General features: G+C 35.5%; 1 protein-coding gene across 1 annotated transcript in view; it reads right to left on the bottom strand.

Annotated features, from left to right (window-relative positions):
• MED13L (mediator complex subunit 13-like) overlaps nucleotides 1–13,528 on the bottom strand; it is a 265,044-nt gene that overhangs the window by 116,529 nt on the left and 134,987 nt on the right. The window contains exon 4 of the mRNA XM_004691010.2: nucleotides 5,462–5,545. Within this exon, the coding sequence (XP_004691067.1) occupies nucleotides 5,462–5,545 (84 nt within the window). The remainder of the gene's footprint in view (nucleotides 1–5,461; nucleotides 5,546–13,528) is intronic.

Here is a 13,528-nt window from a genome sequence, read left to right as displayed (position 1 = left end):
CCACAGTTCTGCTCCCCACTTGTCTCTGGTGAATCCCCTCACCCCCACCCCTGTACCCCTGACCTATACCCCCATTCTTGCATGCATAAGTAAAAAATATATCATTTTTTAAAGAAGAAATAAAAACTACCATGTCAAAAATAAAATATATCTAAGCCCATAATTTTTAATCTTAGAGCTTCCTTCAGAATCTATCTTCTATACTGAGGTTATAATGGTTTTCACTAAATACTGATGATAATTATATTTAAAACTAAGTGGAAGTGAAAAATATCTTCAAAGTATCTTCAAAACAATCATTTGATATTAGAAAACCAATGATTTATTTAAGAAATGCATTGTGTTAATATTATACCTTTCAGAATTAGTCATTTAAGTAGTAGATATAAATGGCAGACTTTAGGAAGAAATTACAAATAATCTCCAATTTCAAACAATTCTGGAAAACTAACATACTCAGAGTAGCTAAAATTTTCTGAATTAAAATTAAGAAAATGCTCTCTCAACTCCTTCACAGATAGCCTACATCACCAACAGCTTACATGGTTTCAATTTCTAAATAAGGATACATAAGTAAGTGTAAATAACAAAAATAATGCTAGAAAAATAGCAGTCATTTTACATATTAAATATTACATATTTAACTTGATATAAAAGTTTCCCAAATGCTGTTGGTAAGCTGTAAGAAATGATAAGTAGAAATATCCCTCCAGACATTTACACTTTTATAATGAAAAAGAATTAAACTACATCAACAAAGCAGGATACATAAGCACTAAATTTAAAATACCTGTAATTACCAGAATAATCAATTTCATAAATCATTGAGATTGATCTAGTCGATATACTACAACATACTTCTGGGGTGCTTAGACTCAGCCCCTAAAGTTAATATAATCAGAGAAACTTACTATAAACACCATAAATGAGACCAGAGATATGACCAAATTGAACAGCACTTTCTTCACACTACCAAAAAGTTAATCATTTGAACCTTGACTCATTCATGTCCTGACCTTCAGCTGACATTTTGTTCAGTAAGGAAGTGGTCTTTAGTCTAGATCTCTTAAAGTAAAATAGGTGATTAGCTTTATTATAAAACTAAAGAACACATTGAATTAATTCTGCCTTGGTACCTAAAATTTCTTCTTCCCTCTTCCTAATTTGATTATGAATATCATTACTGAAGTTATAACAATTCTTTCTTTAGACAATTCTTTAAAACACTCATACCATTTGGAAGAGTAACAATCAAATCACTTGGACTGTTATTTAACCTTGAAACTTTAAAAACCCATGGTTTGGGTGATACCAGTCCTTGGTGCTAGTTTTTCACTGAACTTTCATAGTTTCCTTTGTTTCCTTTTTTCTACCCATTCCATAAATATTTACGTCCCCATGGATGCTAAACTCATCCCTTCTCACTTTTCACACAATACTCAAAACATTCAAGTGACAAAATATATAGTACCCTTTGATATTTCTTCTATTAAGTAAGCCAGCAGAAAAGACCATATTTCACAAATCACCCCAAAATAGCTACAAAATAATATGCATAATTAGGTAACATGGGATTTCCCATTAGCTAAGCCTTGTTTAGAAATATGTTACAAGAAGCACCACATGTACATAGAAAATTCATGAGGAAAACTTAAAAAAAAAAAATCACTTATGACGTTATTTTCCTGGACAGTAGGAAGTGATACCTGGACATCACAGGCATCTGTTTAGGTGAGAGATCTGCTCTGTCTACATGAGAGATCCCTTTCCACCTTTTTATTTATCCATCTCTAGAAGGGAACAGATGACTGGGCTATAACAAGGAGAGAACAGAAAAGACGACTATGGGGAGAAAAGTGAAACCTGAAAAGGGGAAGATAAGGACAGAGATGGCAGTGAAGTTATAAAGTAGCAAAAAAGAAAAAAATTCCCTTATATAAAAATATTTCATTTTTTCCTAAGAAATTTAATTTTTGGCCCTCCCTGATGGTGCAGCGGGTTGAAGCACAGCACTAAGAGGCTAAGGCCACTTCTGCATGAGTTCGATTCCCGCCTGCCCCGGAGGAGACCACAAGGCGCGGCAGACCTCTCCTGACCCGCCCGCTGCTCCCCTCAGCAGTGTACTTTGTTGATCTGCCTGTTCTGCTCCCCGCTCTGTCTCTGGTGAAGCCTCTCACTGCCCCTGAGCCTCTGGCCTGTACCCCAGTTCTGTATGTACAAATAAATAAATCTTAAAAAAAAAAAAGAAATTTAATTTTTACATTAGAACCAAAAGGCACGGGCATTTCTTGAATATACATGTGAAGTTGGATAAGATTATACAAAATAAGAATTGCAGGCTTAGAGAACAGAAAATAACCACATAAAACAACACAAAAGCATAGTCAAAGTAACAAACTTACAACTTTATGTATGTGTTGTGGGCACACAAACAGGTGCACAAACATATGCTAGCAGCATATAACAACAAAAAAAATCAGACTACCTGAGAGAATGTGAGACTATTTGGAATATCACCTGAACATATGACAGGTCTGCTCATGAGGAAGAGATGTATAATCAATCCAGGAAATGCACCAGCAAGTGCCTGATTGTGTTAGCTCAGCTACTGTACAGTAGATAACAGAAATTATGTCATCTAAACTATCACTAGGAACAATCAACAGGTTTGCTAAAAATGGCACTCAAATACTAAAGTGTAGAGAGTGCAAATCAAATAAGTCTAATATAAATCAAATAAGTCTAATATAAATTAGAAAATTAATATCCTTTTGACAGAAAAAGCCTCCATGATTGGAGTAATTTCAAAATTATTTCTAAAAGAATGTTTTCCACTGGTTTGTTTTTACAGACATTCTAGCAGCAAAGGTACTTTGAAGTTCAACATACTTTAGAAAACTAGAGGATTTTTACTTTTATGTTTTACTTGACAATGTCACTTTTCTTCCCTGCTTAATATATCCCCCAAAATGTGAGTAACAAGTCACTATAAAGAAAAAATGACAAGAACAAATAAATTACTTATATCTTCTTAGATGTGTGCAGTCAAGTTTATGTATTATATAACTACATGTGATATTAAATGAGATATAATGTCGGCACCCACTGCAACATGAGTTTGATCCCATGCCAGCCAGGGAGCTAAACCCACATGGTGCAGAAGACCTCCTCTGTCTCACCCGCTGCTCCCTTCAGCAGTGTATTTCATTACATCTGCTTTTAATGCTTCCCACTCTGTCACATGTGAATCGTCTCACCATTCTGTCTGGTGAAGCACTTCACCCACCATCCCCTCACACCTCTGTCCTATATCCCAGCACTTGTATACATAAATAAGTATTTTTTTTAAGATTTATTTATTTATTCATATAGAACTGGGGTACAAGCCAGAGATGCGGAGGGTGAGAGGATTCACCAGAGACAGAGTGGGGAGCAGAACAGGCAGATCGACGAAGTACACTGCTGAAGGGAGCAGCGGGCGGGTCAGGAGAGGTCTGCCACGCCATGTGGTCTCCTCCAGGGCAGGCGGGGATCGAACTCATACGGAAGTGGCTTTAGCTTCTTAGTGCAGTGCTTTAACCCGCTGCGCCACCAGGGAGGGCCAAATAAATATTTTTTAAAAATAAAGTAAAATAAAATATTTCTATTTCATTTCCACATTTCTTCATTATCCCAAAATTAACTATCCATTATTAGTATGGATTTAGTTGTATGTTCTAAATTCTATCCCATTGATCTGTGTGTCTAGTTTTATTCCAATACCATATTGTTTTGATTATTATGGCTTTGTAGCATAATTTCAAGTCTGGGAACAAATCTCCATTCTTTTTTTCATTGGACTACATTAGTAACTGGTTTCATATAAATTTCAATAAAGCACATTCTATTTAAGAGAAAAATGGCATTGGAATTTTATAGGAATTGCATTAAATCTGTTTATTGTTTTGGGTAATACGACTGCTTTAACAATGTTAAGTCCTCCAGTCCATGAATATGGTATATGTTTCCACTTCCTTTTGTCTTCTAACAATGCCTTATAGTTTTTGGACTGGGTAAGTTAACTCACTAGTGATCAATGACCACACTAAGTATGAAGGGGTACACTAAATAAAGAAGATCACTGTGCCAAAGCAGTTCCACATTTAATTATTCAGACTCATGAACAAAAACCTATAATTTTAACCTCTCAAAAAATCCAAATCTTCTGTAAATTTTCCAAAAACACTAAGATTTTAAAAGTACATAGAATATATACATTATTCTACACCAATTCAATGTAAATGAAATTTTAAAACTTCCTCTCCATCAATTAAAGCAAGTATAAATAGTATCACAATTCTACATAGCCATATATACTGGCACTGGTAACTCTAAAGCCATTAACATTTTCAAGCAAATTTTAACATACATAATGCCTAAGTTACATTTAAATAATAAAATTTTTATATATCTTAATCAATTTTAAGTACAGTAAAATAAGGAAAAATGTTTAGAAATAGTCATGATTTGAAAGTGAAAAATCCAACCCTTATTATCTGATTTTAAAAAAAATACTGATATTTCACAAATCAGGTTTGAATAGGTGATTCCACAATAAATTCATCACAGGTTGGAGAAAGGGATGTATGGAAGTAAGAAAGTAAAAGTTCCAGCAGAGGAAGCTGAAATACTAGTAAATGACCCAATAGGTCTAACCTTATGTCCACCACATAAGGCTTCAGGGCTCTTACTGCAGCCAGAAATTGGAACTGTAGCTCAGGGACAAGTTTACAGATAGCAAAATAAAATCAAGGTTTAAAACTTCCTCTCCACCAATGAAAGCATGTGTAAACAGTATCACAATTTCACATAGCCATAAGATTGTGTACACAGCTCTTCAGACATGTAGTGATCATCGTCAACTTATAATTCCAACTGTGTCTATGATGTACTCAAGAGCTAAGTAAATACTCAATTTTGATGGTCTTGTTTTTTAATTCTGGTTGGATCAAAGCTTCCATTCTTATTTAGTATCAAGGACTGCCTCTAAAGCAATGCATATAATAAATGATGACTCAGAGTGTAGGGTTGTCTAGAGAAGTAACTCATAGTATTAGTTTGAGAACTATTAAGGATGTGTTGACTCAATTTCAAAAGGTCTCAAACTTGACTGGTTTTAAAGTTTTAACATACTATGGGTGAAAGATAAAGAAAGATAATGAAAGTAACAAAATAAATTATCCCACTTCCAACTAGTATGAAAATAAATGGTTTAGTTATAGGGTCTATTAGCTATTTTTCCTAAATCAATTTTTAATATTCAACAAAAATTTCCTAAATAAAAAAATTTGATCCAGGAATCTATTCTGGCATACCAAAACTACTAGCAAGAAAATAAGTATAAGTTGTTTCCCAACATATGTCATCTTCAAAGAGTTAGTCAAGCAAAGAAACTGAAAAACTAAGTGAACTAAAGACTCACCTTTTGTTGACAGGCTTTTCATCCTTTTCATAGGGACGGACAAACCATTTCCCAATCCTAACGAAGTTCTTATCCATGAGGCACCTACAATTATATCACGAATTAACTTCTATAGTTTTAATAGGAACTTATTAACTACTGAATTAATAACATAGATGAGATACAATTAAGCCAATAAGATATGCTATTACTATAAATTTTTACTTTATACTTACTGAAAGAATTTTCTGAATTTGAGTATATATTTTTATTATTCTTGTACATGTAAAATTACCAAGCAAAATCAATCGTTTGAAGTATTTTTGAAACACCTTACAATTATGCATTATTTCAAAAATACTGGGCATGCAGGTATCATTTTCTAATAGTATCTCAAAGATAATTATCCCTGATGCCTATTTTGCAAGTTTTAATGCTGGCTTTTCTTTACATATTATATGATAAGCTAGCTTTCAAAAAGGATCTCAGTAAAAACTGGATTATATAGTCTCATTATGCTTAGGTAAAAGCAGTTGATTGTGGCTTTGCAAGACAAGAACTATACTCACTTCTTCAACATTTACTTTCCTCATATCTAAGTTGTGCTCTCCTTTTTATTTTCATGTGCTGTGTGTACACTGAATTTCAGAGTCAAGGCATAGGATTATCTTTCTGAAGACATGTTAAATAGCAACTGAACTTAACTCATATGATACAAAAAATGCACACAATTCAATTAATACGACAACAGTATAACAGCTATAACCAAGTACACTTGTGTATAGACAAATAACCACTATGTTATAACTGCTATCTGGTCAATTGTAAAATGCCACCATTTGTAAGGAATATCCTTGGTTTGAAAATTTTTTACATGGGGGGAATACACATTCTGAAATTGATGAAATACAGTAATCTCTAACATTATTCAGTGAAACGACAAACATTTTGTAAGAAGACCTGTCAGAAAGCTGGATGAAATTCTACACAAGATTCTATCATCTACCAGTAAAAGAGCTGCATAGCAATTCTTTGTTCAATATTCAGGCAATTCTGCACGTGGTTTTTGCCTCTGTAATTTCCACACCATTAAGGAGGATGGAAACAATTCAAGTTTTCATCCAACTCATTACAGGTTAGATGGGTCAGTAAATGGCAATCATGTCTGCTGACCACAATGTACCTCCCCACAGGCAGAGTCAATATGAGTTCTGCCATACCAAAAAGTCACTATTTTCAATTGGCTTCATTTTGAAAATGAATTTCTGTAACAATCTTCTTTGCTCACAATGAAGAAAATCGTTTTCAAAGTAACCCCATTTGTTTTCCTAACATTATAAATCAACTTGTTTTTTGGGATTGAAGATTATGTGACTCTGTTAAAATCTGAATAGGAAATGTGAAATAACGGTAAAAGAAAGAAGTAAAACTGAAAAAAGCAATCTCTACAGTTTCTTACTAGCCAAGACTCTCAATTGTATCCTCAGCTAGATTACATGTAAATAGTTAATACCCTTGAAAAACTGATGTTTGACATAAGGTTCCTTCCTCTAATAATATTACAACCACTACCATCAGTTCATGCTATTCTACCACTACCACACCTACCACAATCACATCTTATTAACAGTACAGTACATCATTTAACTCTTGCAATGATTAAGAAGATATGTTACAGTGTCAATTTTTATTATATGTGAGAAGCTGAGGTATGTAAAAATGTCCCAGAAAGAAGGTCACATAGCCAACCTACTGCAAGGCTAGAATTATAATGCTCAGGCATATCTGATCACAGAGCTAGGATATTTAACTATTACCACATACTGACTCTCAAGCCCATGTGTCTTCAACTTTTAAATCCATGTGTCATATAATTTTTTAAAAAGATTTATTTATTTGTACAGAACTGGGGTACAGGCCAGAGATGCGGAGGGTGAGCGGATTCACCAGAGACAGAGTGGGGTGCAGAACAGGCAGATCAATGAAGTACACTGCTGAGGGGAGCAGCGGGCGGGTCAGGAGAGGTCTGCCACGCCATGTGGTCACCTCAGGGGCAGGCGGGGATCAAACTCATGCGGAAGTGGTTTAAGCTTCTCTGTGCTGAGCTTTAACCCGCTGTGCCACCCGGGAGGGCCATGTGTCATATAATTTTAAGCCTATTAACTGTTTCTTTATTTTCCCAAAGCTGTTATTTAATTGAAGCTGTATCTTAAAATCTATTAACTCTTAGAATGAAAGTAATAGGGCATATAATAGGTGCATAATCACATCAAAAGTCAAATACTATTTTCTGTTGACACACACTCTCTCTTGAATAAATACCGCTCACTATTTTCTCTTTCTCTCTCACACAGTTATAAATACATATGCATCCTCCAACATTAGGCAATACTAAAAGTATTTCTAGCTAATACCCCACACTTTAAGTTTTTTAAGAGGAAATGAGAAAATAAGAGTATGTGCTCGCTCACACAGTTGTGTTACCCAATCAGTATGAGTGCCTATAACTCAACAGCAGACTATACTTAGGTACTAAGCCCTTGGTTCTCAATTATTTTTGGTAAAATGATCCCATGATTAAAAATAAAAATAGAACAAGTGAAAGATATAAACTCTCCTGAAGAATGCAATGCAGAGCAAACAATGCTTACAATTCCATTGGGTTGGGGAACTCTTTGAAGCACACTCTGGATTAATAAGAACTTCCCCCCAAACAACCACTATTCACAAGTAACTGTGGTTTGGCCAGGAATCACCCTCTTGGCCCACTCTATCCCTTTCCCTCTATTCTCAACTCTAGTCATCTTTGCCGTGGCAGATCAGTCCGCCGTGGACGCCAACATCTACAAACCAGCACTTTTACTAGAAACCATGAGCAAATACGGGAAAGACTTGTGTAGAACTTATGACTGACAATATTCAATGAGCAAATATGGGAACAACTTGTGTAGAACTTATGACTGACAATATTCAATGAATATTAAAGTATCTGTTATGTAATATGCTTTATGTTCTGCTTTACACTATGCTAGCAGATGCTCAATAAGTACCTGAGAAGTGAATGTTTTATACCAAGGAGTATTTCCTACTCACAATATATAGTAAATAATGTTCTTATTTACAAGTTATGAGCAGGCTCACAATATTGTATAATTTTTATTGTGTGTATGTCTCACATCATAAGTCATAGCCCAATTCTGCAAGCCATATCCCACATGGGACAGTGGGAATTATAAAAAGAAATGTCACTGGCTCCTTTGTCCTTCAAATATGTGGGTGTGACAGTTTTGTAGATTAAAAAGTCCAAGGACAGTGTTTCTCTCCCACACCCTTAAATGTTTTCACCCACCTTTCACACAGCTGCTCTAATAGACTAAATTTTATGTAAGTTCATACCAGAACATCACACCAGCATCAAAGCCGTCACCTCATCACTCCTAATGTGTATCACACATATATACAAAAAAGCCTCCTTCCTAGAAACTACATTGCTCTCAATCAATAAAATAAGCCCATCTGATTTAGGAGTTAGAGATTGATTTTCAGTTCTTTTTATCTTCATTATGTTGGAATCCTACTATATACTAGTGGCTACTGTCTCTGTTGCTCAGGCAAACACTGTTGTTCTTATTTCCTCTAAAGCATCTCTAAAGTTACATCTCTTTAGGCCTGCTCCTCACCTGCAATTCCAAAGAACAACAATCTCTTCTAGTTTCAAACTTTGAGTTTAAAATACTCTTCTCCAATCACACGCAAAAAAAATGTGATTAAAAACAAACTTTGTGCCTTAATCCTTCCCTGACATAAAAACATTAAAAATTACAGAACTAAATTGATTAGTTTTGGGGTGAAGACATTTCTCTCTGAACATTTACAATTTGGGCTCTCCCTGGTGGTGCAGCGGGTTAAAGCACAGCACTAAGAAGCTAAAGCCACTTCAGCATGAGTTTGATCCCAGCCCTGAAGGTGATCCACATGGTGTGTCTCCTGACCCGCCCGCTGCTCCCCTCAGCAGTGTAGTTCATTGATCTGCCTATTCTGTTCCCCACTCTGTCTCTGGTGAATTCTCTCACCATCCCTGCACCTTTGGCCTGTGCCTCAGTTCTGTATGCATAAATAAATAAATCTTTTAAAAAAAATTACAATTAGAGATGTGCTTTCCATCAATTTTGTCTACAATGTGTGTACTCTCTGGCCCTTAGGTCTAAAGAACATTTTCTTACTTCCTTTGGAGAACTGCACACCACAACAATTCAATAAAATATGCATTTATTGTTTGTTCATTTACTGTTCTTGTTACCTGCATTATATCCAAGCACTCCCTAAGCTACAGCACCATTTCTTAAACTGCATCTGCACCTACCACCAAGTTCCACCTACCACCTATGATCATTCACCAAAATAATGAATAGGTTCATTATTTTCAAATCTTGAACCACCACAACAAAGGACACTACTCAGTAGTCCTCTATCAGATCACACTACCACAGCACATTGAAAGGTAGGAATTTACAAATAAAATATTATTATTATAATTCCTATTTTATCCATGCTAATTTTCTTTTTAGTTCTACTTTTCCAAATGAATATCTTCACTCTAAACACAAACTCTTGGCCAACCAAGAAATTATGGGTAAAAGACAATTCTGCAACTCTGCTATAAACTACGATGGAGAGACTGTGCTAACGATCCATTAGGAAATGCTCTCACGAGCCACTGCACAAATGTCAAATACCTACAGACTCAGTCTCCCTAAGTAAGCAGAGGCAGGGTAGAGTATAACAGCTCTAAAGGACTCACACAATTGTCTATTGTGTGCAAAGCCATGATTTCTACTTTAAAGAGAAAAAAAATAATTCCCTATCAAAATCAGCTTGTGTTTTATTCTAAAAACTTAAGAAAATTAAAGCTACAGTATACTACACAAAAGCCAAGTTGACAGCATTATTTTAGATACTTTAAGTATTTCTACAAAGTCACAAAAGCATGATTTTCATTAAGTCCCATATGTAGTACAAATCATTGAGACAATAATAAAAATGCTAGGCCATATAGGAACTGCACACATTTCCTGGCTTTTAAAAAGCTTTCAACCCACTGTTTTACTTCATTTAGATAGTTAGGCGAGAAGGATATGTTACATTATGAAGATTATGCCAATTATAACAACATAAGAGTAATAGCCATTATATCTGCAATACTAAAAATGCTAAATGGGGAAACTCCTGGAAAATGATAGCAGATTTCTGTTTTCCATAACCTATTCACAGCCAAAGTACTTTTCCATTAGTGAGGAGTGTGAGACAATCTACATTTAAAATACAGAGTGTAACCTTTGATAAGTTCATCATAAATACCTAACTACAGCCCACTAAACTGACTGATGAAGAACAACCTGAACTAATATGGGTGATGTGGAGAGAAAGGGCAAAGGGGAATGAGAAAAGTCAAGTCAAATTAGCAGAGATTCCACAAAACCAAATTAATGATACTTTACCATTCTGGGCACTTTGCCAAAAGGGGATAATCAATCATTAAGAAAAAGGAAGCACAATTTCTCAGAAGAGAGATTATGAATGTATGATCTAAAACTATAAAACTTCAAAGACTAAATAAAACACTCTCTGATACTGAAATTCACAATGAGTGAACAAAATTCCAAAAGAAAGCAATATGGGTCAATGTTTTTACAATTCTAAAGGCATCCACAGTGTGTTTGAGAAACAGACCCGTGCCTAAGTATTGCAAGCAGCCCTGTTTGAAGGGAGATTATGAGAAAGTAAAAGACCTCCATTAAGAGCATGGAAGACTGTATTCTTCGTCCAAATATGTACTATCCCCACCCCAGTGATATGAAGTATGAACATATGACTTTGGTATCTGCCACTGTTGGATAATAACTTTCTCATCTGTTTGTCTTTAAGGCAAACATCTTAGCCAATGAAATATGAGTAGAAATGACAAACACTTTTTCTGAACTTCAATGGCTTCAATGAGCTATTTACATGTTGTGCCACTACTCTGCTCTCTACCAGGAATTCAGCAAATTTCTGACAGGGGTGCCCCATTAGCATGCATCCTGCTTAAAGGAAAGAGAAGGGAGAAGAATGCCGCAATGACTCACAAAGGACAGAAAGCAAAAGTAAAAAATAAATAGTGTTGTAAAGTCTTTCACATCTTTTGTTACTGGAACACAACCTGATTGATGAAAGAGGCCTTAGTAACACTTCATGAACACTTATGTCTTAGACCATGTAACAAAATGAAGAAAATGGGTCTGGGAAAAGGGATATCTGAAGAGGGGGAAGAGAAGGAGAAACAAGTAAGATTCAGTATTATATAAGGCACACAAAGGGGGTGGAGGGTGGGAGCCTCAGAGGACCAAGACATTAAGCAGACCACCACACTGAAGCAGACTTAGAAGAATTAAATGCAACCCCAAAGAACAGAATTGAGATGATTACAGGGAGATAGATACTCACTGAAGATGAACAGAACTCCTTTAGAAAGCTGTGCTCTCAGGACCAAAGTAATCAAGAAACAGATGGATGACCACATCAAAAGGATATTATAGAATAGAATTCCAGAATTAGCTGTGTAAATGGACTAGCTGGCCTGTAATGTTGTGTCAGGCTCTGAAAACAGTAATACCAATACCTCTACTAGCTAATATTAGTAGTAGTTGGCCATTTATTGAGTTCTCTTAATGAAATAGCTAATACACTGAACAAAATACTTTTAAAATTCTATAGGTAAGGAAATAGGGGTTTATGGAATTTAAAGTCACTTGCCCATGGTTCCTTACAGCTTTGTTCACCTGAAAGTACTATATATGTAATATATGTAATATATGTAATATATGTAGACTTAGGAAGAGAAACAGGAAAGAAAAAAAAAAGGTTTTCCCATACAAATTCTTGAGGTATCCATTCATCTATTTCTCCCTTTTAAAACACCATCCAGGGCCTCCCTGGTAACCTGGGAGTTAAATCTCAGCGCCATTACCACTACCACCTGAGTTAGATCCCAGGCCAGGGAGCCAACCCACATATGGCACTGCAGACCTCTCCTGTCTCACTCACTGTAACCCTTAGCAGTGTATTTCAGTAGATCCACCTGTTCTGCTTCTCACTCCCTCTTACCCTCCATAGCTCTGGCCTACACAGCAGTCCTTCCATGGAAAACAAGCAATCGAACAAAAAATAGCACCTAGATCCTGGAACATATAGTTATGCTAACATATTGTTGAGGAGGTATCCAACAATGAAGAATACAGATCACACACACATAGGAACCATAGTGAAAGAAAGAGGTTCCCCTACCCAAATATCATAACAAAATAAATGTTGATAGCACTGAACTCTAATCCAATGAGTAAAGCAGGACTCATTTTTCCAAATTTATATATAGAGAAAGATAAATGTAGGTACATACATACATACTTATAGACATAAATAAATGAAAGGTTGTTCTTACAATAGAATGCTAACTAATAAAAGTAGGAGTGGTAGCATTTGAAAATTAACATTATAAATGATCCACAACATTAATATCATCAATAGTAGGACACAGACACAGTAGTGTCCTACTATAACAAGAGTGAAAAGGACATAACACCCCCTTCTATGGTATGCCTACAAAAAAAAAATCACCTGAATCTAATCATGACAAAATAATCTCAAACTGAAGAACATTATATAAAACATATGGTCTGAATTCATCAAAAATGCCAATGGCAAGAAAAAAGCCTAAAGAACAGCTCAAGATTTAAAGAGATATGAAAACTAATCATGGACTGGAACTGAGGAGGGGAGGGACCAGAGGACGATATTAAGCTATAAAGCCATGTATGGTACAGCTGGTAATGGCAGAACTGAACTATAATGTTCCATTCTATCAATGGTAAATTGCACTATGCTTACATGAGAGGATACTCTTGTCCTCAGGAAATGCATGCCTAAATACCTGGGTTAACTAAAGTAAAGAAAAATACACCAATCTCAGGTTGTTCTCAAATAGCACTGGAAGTAACTTTTTAAACTCTCTCTCTCTCTCTCTCTCTCTCTCTCTCTCTCTCTCTCTCTCTC

This window comes from Condylura cristata, unplaced genomic scaffold (assembly GCF_000260355.1).
Source record: "Condylura cristata isolate star-nosed mole 26May11 unplaced genomic scaffold, ConCri1.0 scaffold00029, whole genome shotgun sequence".
In the NCBI taxonomy this organism is placed as follows: domain Eukaryota; kingdom Metazoa; phylum Chordata; class Mammalia; order Eulipotyphla; family Talpidae; genus Condylura; species Condylura cristata.
Note: the sequence above shows the minus strand (reverse complement) of the source record. Positions and strands in the feature narration are given on the sequence as shown.